The sequence below is a fragment of the Vollenhovia emeryi genome, unplaced genomic scaffold (genome assembly GCF_000949405.1).
Source record: "Vollenhovia emeryi isolate VEMERY1.0 unplaced genomic scaffold, V.emery_V1.0 DF939126.1, whole genome shotgun sequence".
NCBI lineage: Eukaryota > Metazoa > Arthropoda > Insecta > Hymenoptera > Formicidae > Vollenhovia > Vollenhovia emeryi.
Genome location: NW_011967240.1, coordinates 4,286,869 through 4,307,491, shown reverse-complemented (window position 1 = coordinate 4,307,491; position 20,623 = coordinate 4,286,869). Strand labels below are relative to the sequence as shown.

Genomic DNA, 20,623 nt, shown 5'->3' with positions numbered 1-20,623 from the left:
TGATGAGTCGTTCGTCTCGTCGTTCCTTGTCGTCATACACGTTGTCGTCATCCAGAGTGGGGATACTGAGGAGGGTCCTACATGGTGCACACCTATAAAGATTCAAGCACCGCAGGGCCAGGTCACACTTTGTTCCGAAAATTTTCCAGAGAGTAGTTTGCTCCGTCTCCGGCCACTGCCTCTCGGTGTTTCGTTCCGTGACGACTTGACGAGTGATTAGACGAGGAAGATGAACAAATTGCTGGCACTGCTCCTCCTCGCTGCGTATACCGCGGCAGGACCTGCGCCCGTTCCTGTGCAACCGTCTCAGGATCTCAATTGCCTGAATTTGGAGCACGACAAGGAGTTCTTCAGCTGCATCTTCGTAAAGGCCATCGGTGCTCTCGATAGAGCGGCTCGATCGAGCAATATCGAGATTGTTGAAGGCGTGACTTTCGTACAAGACACCCCGGGTAAGTTATTAAACATATATGAATATATATCATTCTTAAATGTTAACCGTACATCAATCCAGTTTAATGAAATAACATTACTGCTGTAAAGTCATTAATATAAAATGTAACAAATATTATATATTACTTATAGATTACTGTATTAAATTAATACAGTAAGAATCTAAATATTGAAGAATTTGTTAGTTCTAAAGAAACTGTACCTATTTCTAAATATTCTTCTTAAAATTATATTCTCATAACATGAATGAAAACAATGCGAAAGGGCACAATTTGTATTTCTCATCAATTTTTGTGAACACTGAAAGGGATAATAATTATGATAACAATTGATAATCATTCTTCTTATTAAAATTATTATTATTATAGCGGAGCGCATTGGCAAGAGTTTGAAGATAAACGAGAAGGCGATCATGAATGAATTACCAGAAGATATGTCCGACAGGACGATAAAACTTTTCAATATGCTGTGCGATTCGGCTGTCTCTTTTATGAAGAGTCATAGTTTGAAATTCAGAATACCTGAAGGTTCGATGTCTCGCGCCTTGAATGAAGGTAAAATCTTATTCCTTTTACCTAAGTATTTCGATTATGCAATCGTTCACCTTGATTATGTCTATTCGATTAACGTTACGAATTCGCGACGTCACGAGTATAAACGAATAAGCGTCTCAGCATGCCTTTCACCTTCGCGATATCTATATATACGGCGTCAGACCTGTTCCGGGTAAACTCGTTCTTCAACAAAAAATAATTCGCTTTCCTTCTTAAATGTATAACTTCAAACGATTTGAGCAAATTTTAATTATACTATTAAATTAGGATATAACATTAAATCACATTTCTTTTCTAAATGCAATTATGCAGTTTTTATATCGTTCAAATATATAAACAATATTAATTTAAATGTCTGTTTATATAAAAAAGTTAAACGTTAAAGTTATTATATTAAAGTCTTATAGTCCGGCAAATACATTATTAAATTTGTATCGACACCTCTATATTATTTATTAAAATACGAGTTTCATCTCTTTGCACATTTAAATAACTAAATTAACTTTAGTTTCTCATATTGTTGATACCTTTTTTGCGTCAATCTCATAATCTTAGAGTCTAATACCAATTACATTAATTTTTTCTTCTGATGATTAGGACGTGCCAAAATCAAGAAAATGATTCTGCCGCTGATTGCCGCAGCGGGTATCAAGATTTTTGCACTGGCACCGATCTTGCTCGGCGTCTTGGCCCTGCTGACCTTCAAAGCTTTAGTCTACGGTAAAATCGCCTTGATCGTCGCCGGTATCATGGCATTCCAAAAGTTCTTCGGCGGCAGCGGGGCTGGTGGTTTCTTCAATAAGAATCCTGCGCCTCTTTGGTATGACAATGGTGCCACTGGAAGTTGGGCTTCCGCTGGGCCCTCAGGATTGCAGCACCAAGGATATAGAAGCTTCGATGTAGCTGACGCGAAAAACGACGCGAAAAACGACGCCCAGGATTTAGCATATTCCGCGCACGCACCGGTATACAACGGTACCGATTAAACAAGACTTTTTACTCCTTTCGTGTTATCTGCCATGGAGAGACTTGGAATTATCCGAAAGCCATATCCCGCGGAGCCAAAAAACCTTCTCGAGGCCATTGGACCCACCTACGACTGCTAGATAGATTATAGTATTTATGTACGTCATATGTAATTTATCAACTAAATAAATATTTATTTAATTGTACGTATTAAATAACTACGTTGTTTGCATTTAATAAATTATTCATAAAGGAATATCCCCGAGAAGTATTTGTGAACAATTTTTTTCTCTTCCGCTCTTGCTAAATACAAATCAGTATTAAATTTCTAATTTGGAGAAATTATCGCCACGGTAAGATTCGATGCAGCGCGGTGCATAGAAAACCTCGTACGTGATTAGTTTCTACTAGCGTGAAATATTGACAGCCTTCGGCGTGCAATTGTCGCCGGCCGAGCTCATACCCGATTCCAATCGTATATGAGCTCCAATCGGCATGCCTACGGTTCATTTGCACTCCCACTTCTGTTTTCTTCGGTCTTTCTTTCGTCTTGGCCGCCACTGCTGCCGCTCGTTCCATTTCTCTTGTTCGAGTGACTTCCGACTGCATGATTTGGGACACAAGTTTTACATACCATACCGTGTCACCAAGAGACACGGAAATCTAATTTTCACCAGACTGTGCGTTGCCGATGTGTGCTGATCGTAAACATAGGAGATGATAATTGCTCAGAGCCAACCTTACAGACCATTGTATGTATATGTGATGCAAATAAACTGTAGATGCATACAAATAAATTAGAAATTTCTCAAATGAGACAGATTTCTTTTCTGCAACAAATTCATGCACAAAAATGGAAACGCTAAAAGAAGAGCAATTAATCGATGAAATATGATATTTTGAAGTGTAATTTTATTCAATTGCAAAAACTCTAACCATTACTTTCTAAAATTTTGCAATTCGTTAAGTTTCGATTGGGGAAAGATTGTTGAGTGTGAAGGTGTAAGAAATTTTCTAGGTTCGATAGTAAAATTTCGAAAGTAAAAGGAAAATTTGCTCGTACCGGCGTATCCTACGTCACGCGATCCTTGTGCATTGCATGGTTAAGTTAGCTCTTCGGCAGAATTAAAATTCTTGACACCACTGCCCTGGCACGTTGCTTGCCAAATGGTTCAGTATAGCCCCACCACTAGTCGATCGTGGCTCGTATAAAAGAAAAATGGTTCTGGGGGCAAACAGTCAAAAAACGCTTCTTCAAAGGCACGCATATAGCACTTTGTAACAATGAAGACCAAGGTAATCGTTCTCTTAGCGTTGCAATTGCTGACGTTGGTGGCAGGCAGTCCAAGCCAGAAAAATGGAAACAGTTTGGAACAACTAGAAGGGAAGCTCATGAGAACGATGGACGAAATCAACAGGAAGGACATCATCGATGTTTACGGCGATATAGTAACCTTGGAAAAGGTTTCGGAAGATGGGGAACTATCGGAAGAGAGCGTGGACCCGCTCGTGAGCAGGATTGAAAAATTCCTGAAGACTCGAAAGATACAAATTAATCTTCCTAATGACGCTTCAACCGCTGGTTTGTTTGCACGCGCCCTCGGTCAGAGAAACGTCGATATAGACCTCAGAAGCTTGGCACATGGAACATCCGAAGGTAAACTGATGCATTACGAAAAAAGTCGTACAAGTTGAAAGTTAAATTAGAAAACACGAAATTGATTGTTTTGTACTTAATTTAATGAATAGAACAGAATGCTGTCAAATTTGTAAACGAGAGGTGGCGTACACCTTTCAGTTTTGTGAATTTGCACAACGAGAAATTGTTAGAATAATTTGGGGAAATATGCTACTAATGATAATGTCATTCGAAATATTTATCTTTAATAAGACTTGTACAGGTTGCATTTTTAAATTGCAATTTCCATAAAATAAAAAAGCAATAATTTTGGAATGTAAAAATAGTTGGATGTTACAATTTTTACTACAAAATGTCATAACAAATAATATCTGCTTGCAATGGTATTATATTTCTATGTCTCGAAGAAAATATTTCAAAATCTTTAAAGATATTTTTAAATAACCTGTAAACAAGTACTTTAATCCATTAAGGGCCGGTTGTTCCAACGTCTTGGTAAGTTAACTAATAGTTAAATCATGTGTATGTCTTTGTATTTCCTTCAAATTAAACAAAGATATATATAATTAAACTATTAGCTTACCAAGAGGTTGGAAGAACCGGCCCTAAGTCTATAAAATTAAATCTACGTTAATCTTGCCTATATTGTATGAACGCTGTATTTTTCTAGGGATCAGTATGTTAAATACTGTTTTCTTACGCTTCATCTTTCTTACACGTAAATTATTAAATTTGTACTTTTCTTTCGCAAATACGTTTGCAACTAAGTTTTTGATAATAACATTAAAATGTTTGTTAGACCCTCGTCAGACTTGTGTTAGATATTTGTGTCTAACAGAAGTTTCTGGTTCTTCTCTAACGTTCCGATCTGGTATGAATACATCATTCAGTGGGCGCAAACTTATAGTGCCTCACCTTTCTAAAGTCTCGCCAATGGGGTTTAAGTAGCTCACGAATCTCGGGACTCATTGGCTGGAAAGTGTAACTTGTATCTTTCTTTTCAATTCGATCGTGGCCGAAATACCATTTACGTATCCTCCATGTATCTCTCTCTCTCTCTCTCTCTAGCTCCCACTTTTCTAGAGTTTGTCGCTTCTCTCGTACTCGTAAATTTTCTCGAATTTTTTTTCTCACGTATTTACAGTACGTAAAACATTTTTTTCCACGTAATTTTGAAAATACTGAAAAATTTGGATACGTATAATGTACGTTTATCGATGGTCATTGAGAGAGGGAGGTGAGAGCGACCAGGATGAAGGATTCGTACGTAGAAAGCTATGACGCGTTCCACTTCTACCATATTCGCGAAAACAAATGCCAAAGGTGGGAGTGGACCAAAGTGGGTTACCATTTGGTAGATCTGGTGGGATTCCGGGTTTGTGGGACGGCTACCGCGAGAAGACGTCTAAGAAGGACCTTGAACGAGAGTGTCGCGTGTCGAAGAAAGTAGACTGGATGATAAACGCGTCCGTTATAGTCTTTTAGAAATCCTCGATCATCCAAGTATTCCGCGATTATTGATATCATCTTTATGTATTAATTAAGTGTCCCACATTCCTATACTTAATGCAACGTTTATATACCTTACATATACGCTTACAAACCCTAAACATATACGACTCGTATCATAATTCGATACTGGAACATTCTTCTTTTCGCACCTTCTTTTGTTATAATTGTCAACAATTCAGATCTACACGCGTGCATTGACTAATAATTTTAAGAAAATGACTTCATCACCGCTTACAATCATTACCCACAAGATATTGCATATATTGCTTACAGCGCGTACGAAATTGAAGAGGATGATCATGCCACTCTTGATCCTGCTGAAGCTAAAAGCAATAATCGTTCTGCCTATCGTAATCAGCATGATCGCCCTAATAGGTATGAAGGGCCTGGGCGCAGGCCTCATGTCGCTTTTGATTTCCGGCGCGGTCGCCTTAAAGGCCCTTGTTACACCACCGCCGCCGCCAAGGGTCTCCTACGGAATCGTAAGACCGCACGAAATTCATCACGATCACTGGCACAGGTCAGAGGAGGAGATCAATCAACCCTACAAAGGCTGGGCGCCGGAACACAGTGGCGAACATTATCCGTACCATGACATTCCATAAAATGCAATGTCCCCCTTGCCATTTGCATCGTTTATTTATTTATTTATTGCGTGTCCGCATATGCTTGCTGTATGAAATAAAATCGATCATCTTTTTATAAACTTTTGTCTTCATCATTGGGAGATATGGGAGACTTAGTATCACCATGACATCGGCGAACTGTCAAAAATGTCGTATCATTGCGACGACTGGTAAATTGCCAAGCTCAAATATGTCACATCTTATTAATACTCGACCTAAATGCGCACGTGTTACCCGCAACTTCCATAATAAGGATTATTTGCGACAGGAATTTTACAATTTGTAAATAATTAAATAAATATCGAAAAAGAGGGCTATATACACATATACATATAAGTATATAGTTGTAAGCAGGTTACTCAGTCAGTCAGACGAGAAGGCTAATGACCTAGATGGAGGTTCATGGACGGAGGAAAGATGGAATGATGTTGCGCTGGTGGGAGAAGCGAAGAAAGACCGGATCAAGGTGGGGAACTAGGAAGAGGAAGGAAACGAGGTTACTGTGTCGGGAGTAAGGTAGGAAAGCGGATCGTAGCTGTGATTGGTCTACCGAGTTCCCCCTCGATGTCCCGCACGTAACAAGGTCAGTGTGTCAATGCCTCCACGTGCTTCTCCACTTCTACCAGTAGATACGACCGTGGCCTTCGTGGTAGGGACTGAAATAACGGCATCGGTTGTGATTAGTTGAGTCGCTCGAGAGGAGTGGAACACCGAGTACGGGTATATATGGGCTGTTTGAGAGGCCAGCACCGTCGAGAAGTGGCGAACGCGATGAGGAACGCAAGCTCTGATCGCCTCTCTCTGATGCTCATTTTGTCAGGCATTAATCAACAGTCTTTGAGAATATATTGTTGTTTATAAGATCGCAGACACTTTGCACGTAGTAAAATGTTCACTTTTCACGTGTGATTCTTTATCCAAGTGGTGTTAATAAAATTTTTATTGCTTGCAATTCTATCATCCAATCACTTTAACTTATTCGTGTAAATTATCGAGTAATTTTCTTTATGAATAATAATTAAAATATAACAGAATGTTTATAAATAAATTTGAGAACTGTTGCATTCTGTTCTTATACGATAATACAAAAGTTATAGACATGTTAAATCACATTAAAGACATTAAATTGTGAAGATTTTTTGTAGACATAATTTTTTAAAATACTCTTACAATTATTTTCTATAAAAATATAATATTTTGCTTCTTAATAAAATTTAAACTAATAAAGTTTTTTAATAACACTATACACATTTAAAAATGACATACTTTATATTTTAATACTAGTTTCTTTTATTACATTTCTTTTGATAAATTTACACGTACATATCATGTAAAACTTGAAATGGTTTTCTATATAATTTTGTATACAAATTTAACATATTAATTTATATATATTTAATGAAAAACTAAACCGTTGAACAAATCTCTTGTACGTGTATAGCTTGATATAATATACAATATACATAGTACGTCATTATCCTATTCTTATCTCATAAAAATGACATTTGTAAATATTATATATCGTAGAAGCATTCTACATACATATATTAAATTCGCGAGTGCTAACGGAAGTATTCATATCTTATTTTAGTTAAGTAGATCCAAGGAAAGTAGATCCAAGAATTTCTTGCACGTTTCTTTGATCGAAAGACTATCATTGCAGCAATAAATTATTTTATATCTTGACATGACTGGGCCAACAGCGACCAGTTTGCTTGAAATATAACTCACTGAGAAAATCGCAACGTAATATGGTGGCTCTAGACTGGTCTATTCTTATAAATCCCCGCCATTGAGGCAGAAGAAATTCGCGGTATGTAACGTTCACTTTAGACCGCCGCGAAAAAATTGCGAAAGTATAAATGCACGCGATGCATTTTGAGTACATAACGGATATGCGTTCTCAAATTAACGAGGTCTATGCAATCACTCGAGCAGCACCCGGTGTATTAGATGCGGTAATTCTACCTTTCTTCTTTCGTTCTTGTTTCACACCTCGACGCATAAATCATATACGCACTATATGCGCGTATTTGTATCATACGCTTTCCTAAAATAAATTAACATATTTAATTGCGAAAATTATCTTATTTTTCTAGCCTTTCTTAATTAATATATATGTAATTAATATATTATATATACCTACATACATATTAATTTATATTAATTCGCAATGAAAGCGGCTCGCAAGACAAAGGTGGAGAGAAACGGTATATGAATTCACATTAAAAAAAAATTACAAGTACGGGTTACCTACATCTTGCCTTGGACCCGCATCGGCCTCTTCTCGTGTGTTGTTTAGTTATATTAATTTATTATCAGACTATATTTAATGTAGCAGAAGTCATCTTACCACAACATTTGTAAGAATTTTATAGGAAAAATGAATACAACAAAATACTATTTTGTACAAATATCAGAAATGAAAATGACGAATCACAGATTTTCCCTTTAAACCATTGGACTTTTGAGTTTTCTGCGGCAAAGGAGCGGTAGTACCCAGCCGCTTATGGAATATAACAACGATTTGTATGCTTGTGCGTATGTCAAAAGAGAGAGAAGGATAACAATTGTTTTCTTGGAAGCAAGCAGGCCGTCCGTAAAAATTTTGCAGGTACCGTTTATTAACGGAGAATATGGTAAACAACGTTCGAGACGGGCTCGGTAATTTCCAGCTTTCCAAGACAATCAATTTCTCCATGTTACGCATATTTTTTAAAATTCCTAACAGTACTACTGTGCTGACATTCTAACAATTTCGATGCGTAAGAACACGATTTACCGCGGTAATCGTCAGGGAGAAATTATTGGCACATTTTCTGATCCAGCGTGAACATTCCCTGAATTGTCGCAAATTGTTGGGTGAGTGCGAGCGACTTTCTTAAAACAACGACTCTCTCAATTTCGACTGGAAATGGGGTAACCATGGCGTTATGGGGCGAACGCACAATCATACACTGAGAGAAATGTCCGATTGAATATAATCGGATAATCCAATTACATGATAACAAACGGATATATCCGATTAAATTGTATATCCGATGAAAAATTTGATCGGTTTTTCAATCAAATTTCATCGGTAATTGCATTTCATCGGATAAATTTCATCGGATATATCCATAATTTAATCGGAAAACGTAATCGGAAAAATTAACCATCGGACATACTATTTAATTGGTTTATCCGATGAAAATTTTTCTCAGTGTAGTCTTCATACGAATTCGCCTACCGTGATGTGTTCGCACTTGCGAATACATGTTGTCTTCTGTTTTCGGAATAGCCCGTACTTAAAAAGCTTTTGTATTTTGTCTTTCCAATTTCATATATTAAAAAGTCATTTAAGCAAGGATCTTGAAAAAAGGAAATACAAGAAGTTCTCTTCTATTTTAGAAAGTTCGTATTTTCATTTTAGAAATATTAATTCTGATAATAATATTATCTAATATAATATCATTTATCTTATGAATTAGTATTCCATTTACTTAAATTCACTGTATCGTAAAATTCATGAGAAAATTTAAAATGTCAAGCCTGTCAAATAGGGATTCACTCTTTCTATCTTCATCTATCGCCAGCTATCTTATGAATTAGTATTCCATTTACTTAAATTCGTTGTATCTTAAAATTCATAAGAAAAGTTTGAAAATGTCAAGTCTGTTAAATAAATTCAAATAAAGATTAACTATTTCTGTCTTCATCTATCGCCAGCTATCTTATGAATTAGTATTCCATTTACCTAAATTCGTTGTAAAGTTCATAAGAAAAGTTTGAAAATGTCAAGTCTGTTAAATAAATTCACATAAAGATTAACCCTTTCTGTCTCCATCGATCGCCAGCTATTTGATGGTAAACTGTGAGGTGAGAAAAACTTGATTTTTTATCGAGTGTTCCAAATACAGCGCAACATTGCGGTCTCAACTAATGCCTGGCAGTTTAACAGGAAATACAGACTATATTACGGGTTCTGATTGAGATCTGATGGGATAAAAAACGTGACAAGAATCGCAACGTCAGAATGAGTGCGTGAATGAATGCGGCTGAGTCCAATCCACGTAACGAGATACCTTTTTCATTACTACGATTTTCGATTTAATTAGCAACGCAGACGAATGAGAAAGAATTTTTAGGATCGTCCCCGCGCCGCCTTTTTCACCGATGTTCACGAGCGTAAAGCCGACGCCCACCACTGATTCGATCTGTCGCACATAGTTTCGCCGGAGCAGAATCAGCACGGCGTGTTCGAGATTATTAACGAAAGGAAGGCACCATGTGAAAAGGAAGCAACAAATGGCGAAATGGATGCCTCTGAAAGAAGGCTAGTCCGTTCTAAGTCGGCACACCTGCCGCGTGGACATGCAAGCGCGTCATATCGAAACGCGCACGCGCTCGTATTGTGCATACGCACACGCGCACGCAATGATAAGGCCCCGTCGAGTTGCCCGTGAAAATCGACTGCATACTTTCACATCGGCAGATCCGTCTGAAGCGCCGTTGCTCGAGCGTAGCGCGCGAAAATCGGATCTCCTACGAGCTCGCTAAACTGGGCTGATTTAAAGTAGGACTCCCGTCTCGTTTCGCCTCGCCCGCAATAACAATTTTCACATTGTACTTATTGACGAACTTTGCAGTTTGCAATTTCTACTCACGCTGTGTTTGCGGAGCGTTCGCGTACACAATGTGTGCCGTCGCTCTCTTGGTTTCGTTCTTGAAATCGAAAGTGATCTCACACTGGGCGATCGGGTGCCAACGGCGATTGTCGGACCCTGGTGATTAACATGTGCTCCCGCTTCGTCAACACTGTTGATTAAATATCTTTATAACCTGCAATTATGCATTACCTGTAATTTCGAGAATGTTGATTCCTGTTCCACCCTTTTAAGTAGTTGTTTAATCTTTTTGCGAGATAGCGCAAGAGCGATTTCTAGGCCATCCGGATCATATAGACACCTTACATTATATGTCCTACATTATAGCCCAAATGCTTATTATTTTGTAAAATAATTATATGAAAATCATGTTGGGATAAAGACTTGTGCGTAAGCATTTCTCCGTATATATATAATTTTATAACTTCTATTTCTACGAGTGGAAAAATTGTGATTATAAAATTACTTTTTATAAGTTAACTGTGTAAAACACAGTGCAGTGTACACATTCCGCATTTTTCTAAGTTGTTTCATTACGGCGTAAGCATGACTAAAAGTGAAAATAATATGGAGAGAATGGACTGTAACACCGATAAACACGTAAGGAGTAATGACGCGCGCATGAAAAATAATTGCATTGTTAAAGACTGATACGCGTACGCATTAACTGCCGTTAATACGATTGAATTGGTGTTGACATGATCAGCCTTCGCTCTCATTCATCATCTCATACCCGTTCATTGGTAACGTTTTTTTTTTTTTCCTATAAATTTGACTCAGATTCGAATTCTCCGCTCTATTTGACGCTCCCTCTCGCCACTGCCGCTGGTCGGCTGCGAGAGGCCCCTGCCTCCTCTTTGACGTCCGCAAAGAAGAGAGTTCCGTCGCCGGTGCTCTCGACTACGGAGAATGTATGGAACGACCGAAAGGCAAAAAGGAAAAAGGACTATCCGTTGACTCGCTCTATATATACTGCAAGTATCCGAGGGTATGCCCAGTGCACGATACGCGTCTCATCCGTCAGCTTCAAGGTCCTTCGTCTTCGAGGATATCGTCGCGTTACTGGCGATCCGTAGACCTGGGGCGACAAAAATAACTGCACGAATACGCGCGTTCTCCAGCCAGGCTTCAGGGAGATATCCAAAAATTCACGATGAAAGGAATTACGCACGTTGCCCAATTGTCACGTTGCCATCTCCTTCTTCTGGTACTTTTTCTATCGGGATGCGCCAACGCGGAGATCGAGAGACGCACCACGAGACAAATGGTGGAAGATGCGCCGGAAAATATGGCAACCAATTTGAACAAAGATTGCGGGAAGTCGTACAGTGCCACGTGCCTTAAGTTGGACGTGGTGTCCTTCCTGGATAAATTGTCGGAGCAGGAGAACATCGGTATCCTGCCGGGTGTATCTGTGATCAAAGAGAACGGTTCCGCCGATGTTCCAGCATCGGAAGTAGTCGCCAATCTAGCGAGAGACTTCCCGAATGATGTTGAGAAGAGGCTGGATGCCTATTTGGTTCACAAGGTTGGCAGTTACCTTAATAGCCACTCGATCTCCATCAAACTTTTTGATCCGAGGACTTTTGAAGCTACCAGGAGCTTCAACGAAGAGACACTTGCGCAACTCGGCCTAGGTGGCAACCAAAATGTTGAAACAGGTTAGACCAAAAAAAATACTAATTTCAGTTTTATCAACTGACAAAGCTATAAGAATGAATCCTCGCAGTTAACGTCGGTTGGCAGAGATATTTCACTTTGGGATTTAATGTAATTTTTACGAAAATATAGTGTACATTCTTATTGTCAGATAATTAATCTCTCCTCTTGTTATATACATAAGATAATAATGAAATAAGCTAATAATGACTCGTGTGTATTTAACAGGCCGTAAAAAAGGCGACAAAGGCTACGGCGGCTTGATGGCCGGTCTGATGATGATGAAGGGAACCCTTGGCGCGGTTGGATTCGGTGCCCTTGCGCTCCTCGCCGGAAAAGCTCTGATGACAGGTCTCATGGCGCTCATGTTATCAGCCATTATCGGATTGAAATCCTTAACGAGCGGCGGCGACAAGAAAACCACATATGAAATTGTTAGCAAACCAGTATACTCCAGCTCGCATACGCACAGTTCGGAGGAACATCACGGACACGGATATGGACACTCCGGATACGGAAGGTCCCTCGACACCGTCCATGAATCTCTTCAGCAGGCCGTGCTGAAATACGGCAACGCGCACGATCGTAGATCGCTTTTGCAGAATTAAGATCATCCAATCAACTTCGACGAGATGTTCGCCGGTACATGATAAAACCTTTAGCACATCTCTACCTCACCGAATTTCCTTCCTCTTTCTTTTACTGTCATCTTCAAGCACTATCAAGTTTTCCTGCTATCTCCTTCCTTCATTTCCCTCTGTTACCTCGTTTCTCGTCTCTTTCCCCTTCGCCATCATGACACCTTCTTTCTTCTAAGATCTCGTTCAGTCTCATTTCATCGATCCACGAATTATCACCCCTATTATTATTTATAGTCATATAGGTATTTCTTGCGGCCACTTTTGCATTTTCGACTGGTACCTATCGAGGAAGCGTATCATCGCCGAGCACGCAGAGTTGCCCAAGATCATGTACATGATTTTTGGATATTTATTTCGTTATTGTAAAGTTGTAATAAAGAACATTTGTAAAAACATACAGTGTTATTATTATTGCAATAACTGCAACTGCAATCGGTTGAAAAGTCGTGGAATACGCGCGATACGGCCGGCAATATAAACGTTCGTCTTATGATTCAGCGATAGTCATTGGAGATTTGTTAGCTTAAGTGAGAGAATTGAATTCTTCTAACTGGCGTAAATGCACTCGTACAAGTACATCACGCGCTAAAAGGTGCACGTACTTTCTGTTACGGTAGTTACATTTACGTTACTGTTAAACATAGATATATCTGAAGGTGAATGTACGGACTAATTAGCAAGTAATAAGGCCGGCACCTTCACCACGTTAGTACAACGTTAAACCACCAGACTGACAGTTCTGCATCGGATCATAAAGTGTTGCGGTTCGTAAGGCGCACGGATCCTATATTATTATTATTATTGTACGTGTATATATGGTGTTCCAAGTATTTAATAACAATTAAAACTATTGTCATAATTACACATATATACTTACAAAGAACGACATAGCTTTACACTACTAATGTAATTTAAGAAAGACGTTAGGGTATTTTTGTCAATATAATAAAAAAATAATAGTTTTATATTATATTTGCAAAAAGTGTTGAGGAACTCGATAAAGCCGATCAAGTTTCTTGGACACTACAAAAATGTGGAATTAATGAGATATTATAATTAAAGGCATTCCTATAAATTAAATAAAACAATTCTGTCAACAGGTGCTTATTAAACGTATCGTTTTCATTGGTTCTTATCATCGTTTTAATTTCAATTCTGCAAAAATCCTCTGAGCTATAAATTTCTGTTCTGTTCCGCCCGTGCATAATTAATTTAAAAGTGGCACGAACTGTCTCATCCTACAAATGTTCTTATAAGCGTGTCACCTTATTATAGTAGTTCGTAAAGCAGCATCCGGAAATAGTTCTTTTGCTGTTGCGTGTACCACCCGTCGTTGTGGCTAAAGCTCGAGGAATGATTTCGATTTGCGTTTTCAGCCTTATTATTACAAGTCTATTTATCTCACTGCGCGTAATGGCAATCGTGACGAAACGTCAGAAGAATACCGCGAATGACATAAATCTCAATGTATATAAGCAATTGCGATGACCCAGGGATCAGTCAGTGTTAGCCAGAATTCCTGCCAAAGTTGTCTCGTTATCGTCAGCGGAACCGATCGACGCTTGTTTCTGTTTACTGTGAAAAAGTGCGTGAATCTATGTTCATCTTTTGCTTGCTGATCACGTGCGTGATCCACGTGAATGCGTATGAGAAGAATGGGATTCGGAACGTCAAGGATTACGTTATTGACGCGGAATTGAAGAGAACACCAGTAGAACGTCGAATATTTCATTTAACAAAAGATGGTATTAAAATCGACGTAAAGATCGTTCCGTCGGCCAGGAATGACTCGGTGCAGAATAAAGACGACTTTCCGGAGTTTCCCGTGAAAGACATAGGCAAATGCATCATTGAATTTTCGCTTGGTTGTATCAAGAAACGTTTCGTCCGTTTCTTAGAAACAGTAGGTCGCCTCGATGAAATCACATTACTTGGGCAAGATGTGAAGATGGTGAAGAGCGGAACAGCACGCAGATCCGATGCTCGATCTATGAATGACTCGGATGTCAGTATCGAGCGCAGCGTAAATGACTTCTTCGATTCCTTTACTCTGCGTATCACGCTGCCTAGATGGAACAGCAAGCGAGAAAGGAATCAGATCGACGTGATGTTTGACGAGACAGCTGTAGCAGAAGGTTAGCACAACAGCCGTTAAATTGGGAGTATAGATTAAGAAGATATTTTTTTTAACGTCTAAATGTGACGCACTAAGATCTATCGCGTACTCAAAATCTTCAAACGTCTTTGGAGCTTTTGTCGTTTAGGAAATCGTCTTTTCTACACTACTAAATTGTTGAATATAAATTGTTATAGGACGAGGGAAGAAAGGCGGATGCGGAGGGGGCAAAGGCGGAAAATGCAAGATGATGATGATGGGCGTGATGATGATGCTAAAAATGAAACTAATAGGTAATGCTGCTCCTTTCGTATTTTCCTGCATTTGTATTTACAAACATTATTTGAATACTATTTTGTTATACAAGACTTCAAAATCGCATCAGGTAGTAAAATATGATAAAATATTTTTCCTCAATACAATACAGGATTGGCAGCGTTCAAAAGTATGATGATGGGCGGAATGTCTCTGATGTTTTCAATGATGACGTTCATGAAAGGAAAAGGCGGCTATGGCCCTTGGAAAGGAGGAGGAGGTGAAATTGTCATTTTACGTTCTGTTTTCTAGTGGAAAAAAATTTTAATATAATAAATTCTCAAATGTTTCTATTAATTTTTAGTCAGGGCTCTAGTAAAAAACTTTGATAATCCTAAATTTTAATATCTACGGTATAAGAAATAAATATGTACAATTTTTAATGAAATCTATAAACAACGCAAAATTAAATAATTATTTCTTAAAATATTGAGGAACAACTAACATCTTTGATATCATGACGGTTTCTAGACCAGTACAAAGAGATAGTACTTCTTACAAAATCTTCGGGCGGTGGTGGTGGCGGACATAGCGATAGTTACGGTGCACCTCCACCAAGTAGTTATGGCCCACCTTCAGGAGGCGGTTACGGCGGAGGAGGTGGATGGGGACGCAGTTTCCACAAACGACCGATGATACACGACAAAGAGACCAGGACAGAAGTTGCGGATGAATCTAATCGCATTCCAATGACAGGAGAAGTCATCTCGAATGCGGAAAGTATTGATTATCTGGATTATCCGGATTATCAACAGCCATCACCAATTATGAACTCAAGTTCTACCATTTCTAATTGGAATACGCCAAGCTACGTCGCCGTCAACAAATACAGAGATTCCAACGTAAGTACCGGCTTGGCAGGGGGTAATTTGAAGTCAGGAGCGACAGTGAACGTGAAAGGAAGAAGCTTTATCGGCGACGAGCATCACATTAATCCCATTGTAAATGTAATTGAGAAAAATGTTGATTCAACAACCACGGATCAATCTGTTGCTGACGTTATTCATGAATTCACCACAAATGCGGTGTACATGGATGAATGGCAGGCTACAGCGGAAAAGGGTTCTAATAAGGTATTATCGTCAAATTCGAATGCAGAAATTGAATTGCAGCAAACCGAGCTGCAATCTAAAGATATACCTTTGTTACGTGAAATTTAGATTTCCGCGCACCAATTATGTGGCACCATTATGTATTTGTATTTTTAAATAAACGATACTGCAACTGTTACACAACTTTCGAGAAAAATTTATTTCACCACTGATATTCCAACTCTTCCGTAAGAAACAATCCAAGTAAGAATTAAATTAAAAACTAGCAATAAATGTACTAATCTTAAAAAAAAAGACATTTTCTTTGATAGAAACTTATCATTCTTATCTATTTCTTTCTATTTTATCTTTGTAATTAATTTATTATATTACTTCTGTGAAAACATTTAAGATTTTAATTGATTTTTGTCTATTAAGTAGTGGCGCAATCTTCCGAAGAGTCTTCCAAGCTTCTGTCTACTACTTTCTAGTAAGTAACTGGTATTGAACGTTGCTACAAGTATACGGGATCCATTTTATCGGGTACACCTGGTATACCGATTGAGAATCTACAGCGTGGAGAACGTCGACACTAGGTGTCGAAAGCTATTTCTATCGTTTATCACGTTTCACGCAATCACGTTCAAGATTGAACAGATGTATTATATATACGGATCGTCTTGAAGAACAGTTAAAATGTATTCATGATCATGCTAACGGTTTTTCTTTTGCGTCATATTGTATAGTATTTTTTTTCATCGTTTTATTTCTTCGACATATAGTATGCGCATATTTTTAAGGTAAAACATCGCCCGCAATTATTTACGCTCAAATTCTTTTTTAAATTGTATACTATTATAAAGTGAAATATTACATCAAACTTTGAATGCCAGCGAATTTTAGTACAAAAAGTTTATTTTATCGTTTGATAGAATCCGTTAGAATTACGTAGAAAGGAGAAAATGCCAATGTGAGCCACAAAATTAACGGAACTCGGTTCTCACAATTTTGATTCTAAATTGTGAGAACCGAGTTCCGTTAATTTTGTGGCGCACATCGGCACTTTCTCCTTTTTACACCTTTTCTTTTTGGGAACCTTCATAACACATTGGCAACCATTAGAAGTTATTTTTTCAATCTATATACAACATATTTAACAGAGTAAATCTGTAATTTATAAAAACAATCACGATAACGATACATTAAATTGCATAACGTTACATTAACGCACCACTTAAAAATATTCTATTTTATGAAAGCTTAGAAAATAATTCCTTAAGACAAACTAAAACTAAAAACTGAATTAGTATGGCTCGTATGTGTTAAACATAAATTTCAAAGAATTTAAAGAACTCAGAGCCGTAACAGGATGGTAGTGTCTAAATATTCTATTCTAAATTTATTGCGAAAAAATATCACCTCGGCCAGGGTGATATTTTTTCGCAATAAATTTAGAATAGAATATTTAGACACTACCATCCTGTTACGGCTCTGAGTTCTTTAAATTCTTTGAAATTTATGTTTAACACATACGAGCCATACTAATTTATTTTTTTTAGTTTTAGTTTGACTTAAGGAATTATTTTCTAAAAATATCACCCTGGCCGAGGTGATATTTTTTCGCAATTTTAGAATAGAATATTTAGACACTACCATCCTGTTACGGCTCTGAGTTCTTTAAATTCTTTGAAATTTATGTTTAACACATACGAGCCATACTAATTTATTTAAATTACGCGGACGGGAAAAAGCGGTTCTTTCATTTAATTATTTAATCCGGGGGGGGGGGGCGTAATAATGGGGATACATTGTGGAGATGATACTGTGTTTTAAGACTGACAAATCAAGTCGGCACACAGTTCTCGATTTTCGAATACTGTCACGATAGGTGGCACTCGGGAATCAACATTAGACTGTTTATTGCGATAAGTATTGCCATGTGCCTCGGTGGTCGAATTGGTTGAGACGCCCGCCTAGCGAGAGGGAGGTCCAGGTTCATACCCTGGCCGAGGTGATATTTTTTCGCAATAAATTTAGAATAGAATATTTAGACACTACCATCCTGTCACGGCTCTGAGTCCTTTAAATTCTTTGAAATTTATGTTAAAAAAAATGAATAAGAAGCGTAAAAAGTAAAGACACTTTACAAACATGTAAATGTCATGTCAATTAGTCCTTAAAGAATTATTTTGAATTGGCTGCTATAGAAATATGATATGGTGCATCTTTAAGCAATCTTACCATTTAATGTTTTGTTTTACTTATTTGAGATTATCTGACTTGTGAACCCGGTTATACTTTGCATGGCGAATGTTATATACGAAATTCTCAAGTCGTCTGCGGTTTTTACTCGTGCAATGATCGACCCACATTAGTATGTTGACCGTCTGTTTGAGACTCACGACACGTAATCTTTTCGGTGGCAACGCGATCTGATTCGAAAAGAGAAACGGTAGACGCGGATTTGTCAGCCGTCGCAGTGGACGACGCGCGAGCATGCGCGGTTATGGTCGCGCATTTGATTTTCTCGGGGCGCTCTCCTTTAGCTTCTTTGATGGGGAAGCGCCTGCTTAAACCGCGAGCTTATCTGTCAATCACCGTTAGGTAACCTACTGATCAACAGGATGCTACTGACCACTTGGCTACTTTTCGCGACTGATTGGGAAAATCGGTGAAAGTGTTCGTGCCGTCCGACACAAGGAAGCTTCCCACTATTCCGGAAATAGGTGCAAGCGCAATTCTACGCCTGAGGATCACTTTCCTATGTTACCGCGCATCTCAGGATCAGTTATTAAAAAGAGTCTATGCAACAACGACTAATTTTAATTTGCTATTTGTACTAATAGTATCATTTTGAAAATATTGTAATATAACATTGTCATCGTCCGCCGAAAATGTAAAAGTTTACAATTGTTTATAAAAATATTAAGAAATTTCGATGCCGAAGAAAATATTCGATACACCAAAAACTCTTTATCACTTATTATTTGTGATAATATTAACTTAACTGATATTACACGTAGGTGTTGTTCTTAGTATTTGTTTCTGTGTACATATTTCATACGACATTTCCGTTTACTTGCTTATCTGTCTGGGAAGTTTATTACAAAAGCCGAAGGCCATTTCCCTGTCTCAGTTGACGTAACGGAAATTGTATAGTAGTCTGTGTCCGCATAATATGAGGCAATGTGCAGTATGCTATTTGTTCCGTCAGAGACGGTGCGATAATATTGTAGTCGCATGTCTCTGATCTGAGGTAAAAGAAGATAGGTAAGTGGGTGAGTAATGTTGTCACTCTTCGTTAAAGAATGGGAATGAAAAAGTTATGATTGACGGTTTGACACTACGACAGTTAGTCTTTTATCTATTCTTAACTGTAATCTTTATTATAATTCTAATGCGCGATTAGTTAACAATATGCTATTTATTTTATTTTAGAATATAGATATTAAAATGAATCTTAAATCGTTCCGCTAAGTAGGACACTCACCAAAGATGATTTGGAAAATATATCTCCATATGCTACTGCGAAAAATTAAAAGTTGCTTTCTAAGGTTCTCAGTGTTACTAGAAAGATCATAAACTTTGATGAACTTTGTCATTACCACACAATGAATTTTTTCTAAGGAGTGCTAAAACACACAGCTTTTTGCTCACCCAATATGTGGTATGTCCCAGTTGCTTGGTTCACTTTGTACTGCACAAACCAGTTTCGATGCACCGCAGACAAATACTTTCCGTTGGATCTGCTTCGTCGCCGTTGGAGTTTACACTTCTGGTTCACACACACACAATTGGCAATTTGCAATTACACATCTCTAAACTCAAAATACTTTCTAATATGCGGTCGCGAGCGACTGGCACATCTCAAGTGATCCACCACAGTTAGACCGGTACAAATTGTTTTCTTTTGCAGCAGAGATCATTAGACATAGCGGGATAATTTAAAAAACAGACGGGCAGATATTCATAGAAATAGAAATTATTACAAAATCACACGACTATATATCAAACAATTATCAAATAAAATTTTGTCGGAGATATAATTTGCGTAGTAATAATACTCAAAGAAAAAGGATTTTTTTGAGTGAGAATAAATTGTTTTTGCTGTAAATTATCTCGGATAAAAATCTATAATTGATTTACAATTAATCACGGATACACTTAATTTTCTATCTACTCGATCGTACTATAATTATATTAGAAATTTCAATGTTATTTGAATAAAATAAAGTTAATGTTAAAGTCTAATAACTACTACTTCACAAATGAGATTTTAAATAACGGTATCTCAAGTAGGGGGAATTAAATGCACGCAAACTTTTAGTAGCGTTGCTGCCTTCATTTCCACGAAATGAAAAAGTATTCAGTACATTTGTCACCCGCATTTGATAAATTATGACTAAGACGTAACTAGGTTACGCTGGAATGTTGAACGAGCCTCTTGTTCCTCCATGGGTATCGA

At 37.9% G+C, this 20,623-nt stretch overlaps 4 protein-coding genes across 4 annotated transcripts; all 4 read left to right on the top strand.

Moving 5' to 3' along the window:
* The first annotated feature begins 229 nt into the window (after positions 1 to 229).
* LOC105569163 lies at positions 230 to 1,993 on the top strand. The gene is made up of 3 exons (XM_012025362.1): positions 230 to 452; positions 822 to 1,007; positions 1,605 to 1,993. Exons 1-3 carry the CDS (start codon positions 230 to 232, stop codon positions 1,991 to 1,993), a joined length of 798 nt encoding a protein of 265 aa, XP_011880752.1.
* Positions 1,994 to 3,257: 1,264 nt separating this feature from the next.
* On the top strand, positions 3,258 to 5,729 carry LOC105569114. The gene is made up of 2 exons (XM_012025305.1): positions 3,258 to 3,630; positions 5,398 to 5,729. Exons 1-2 carry the CDS (start codon positions 3,258 to 3,260, stop codon positions 5,727 to 5,729), a joined length of 705 nt encoding a protein of 234 aa, XP_011880695.1.
* A 5,820-nt stretch (positions 5,730 to 11,549) lies between these two features.
* Positions 11,550 to 12,859, top strand: LOC105569113. Its single transcript, XM_012025304.1, has 2 exons — positions 11,550 to 12,057; positions 12,284 to 12,859. Exons 1-2 carry the CDS (start codon positions 11,550 to 11,552, stop codon positions 12,661 to 12,663), a joined length of 888 nt encoding a protein of 295 aa, XP_011880694.1. The 3' UTR covers positions 12,664 to 12,859.
* Positions 12,860 to 14,205: 1,346 nt separating this feature from the next.
* LOC105569112 lies at positions 14,206 to 16,390 on the top strand. Its single transcript, XM_012025303.1, has 4 exons — positions 14,206 to 14,831; positions 15,010 to 15,105; positions 15,240 to 15,347; positions 15,599 to 16,390. The coding sequence occupies exons 1-4, from the start codon at positions 14,294 to 14,296 to the stop codon at positions 16,285 to 16,287; spliced, it is 1,431 nt and encodes a 476-aa protein (XP_011880693.1). The 5' UTR covers positions 14,206 to 14,293; the 3' UTR covers positions 16,288 to 16,390.
* Positions 16,391 to 20,623: the final 4,233 nt, after the last annotated feature.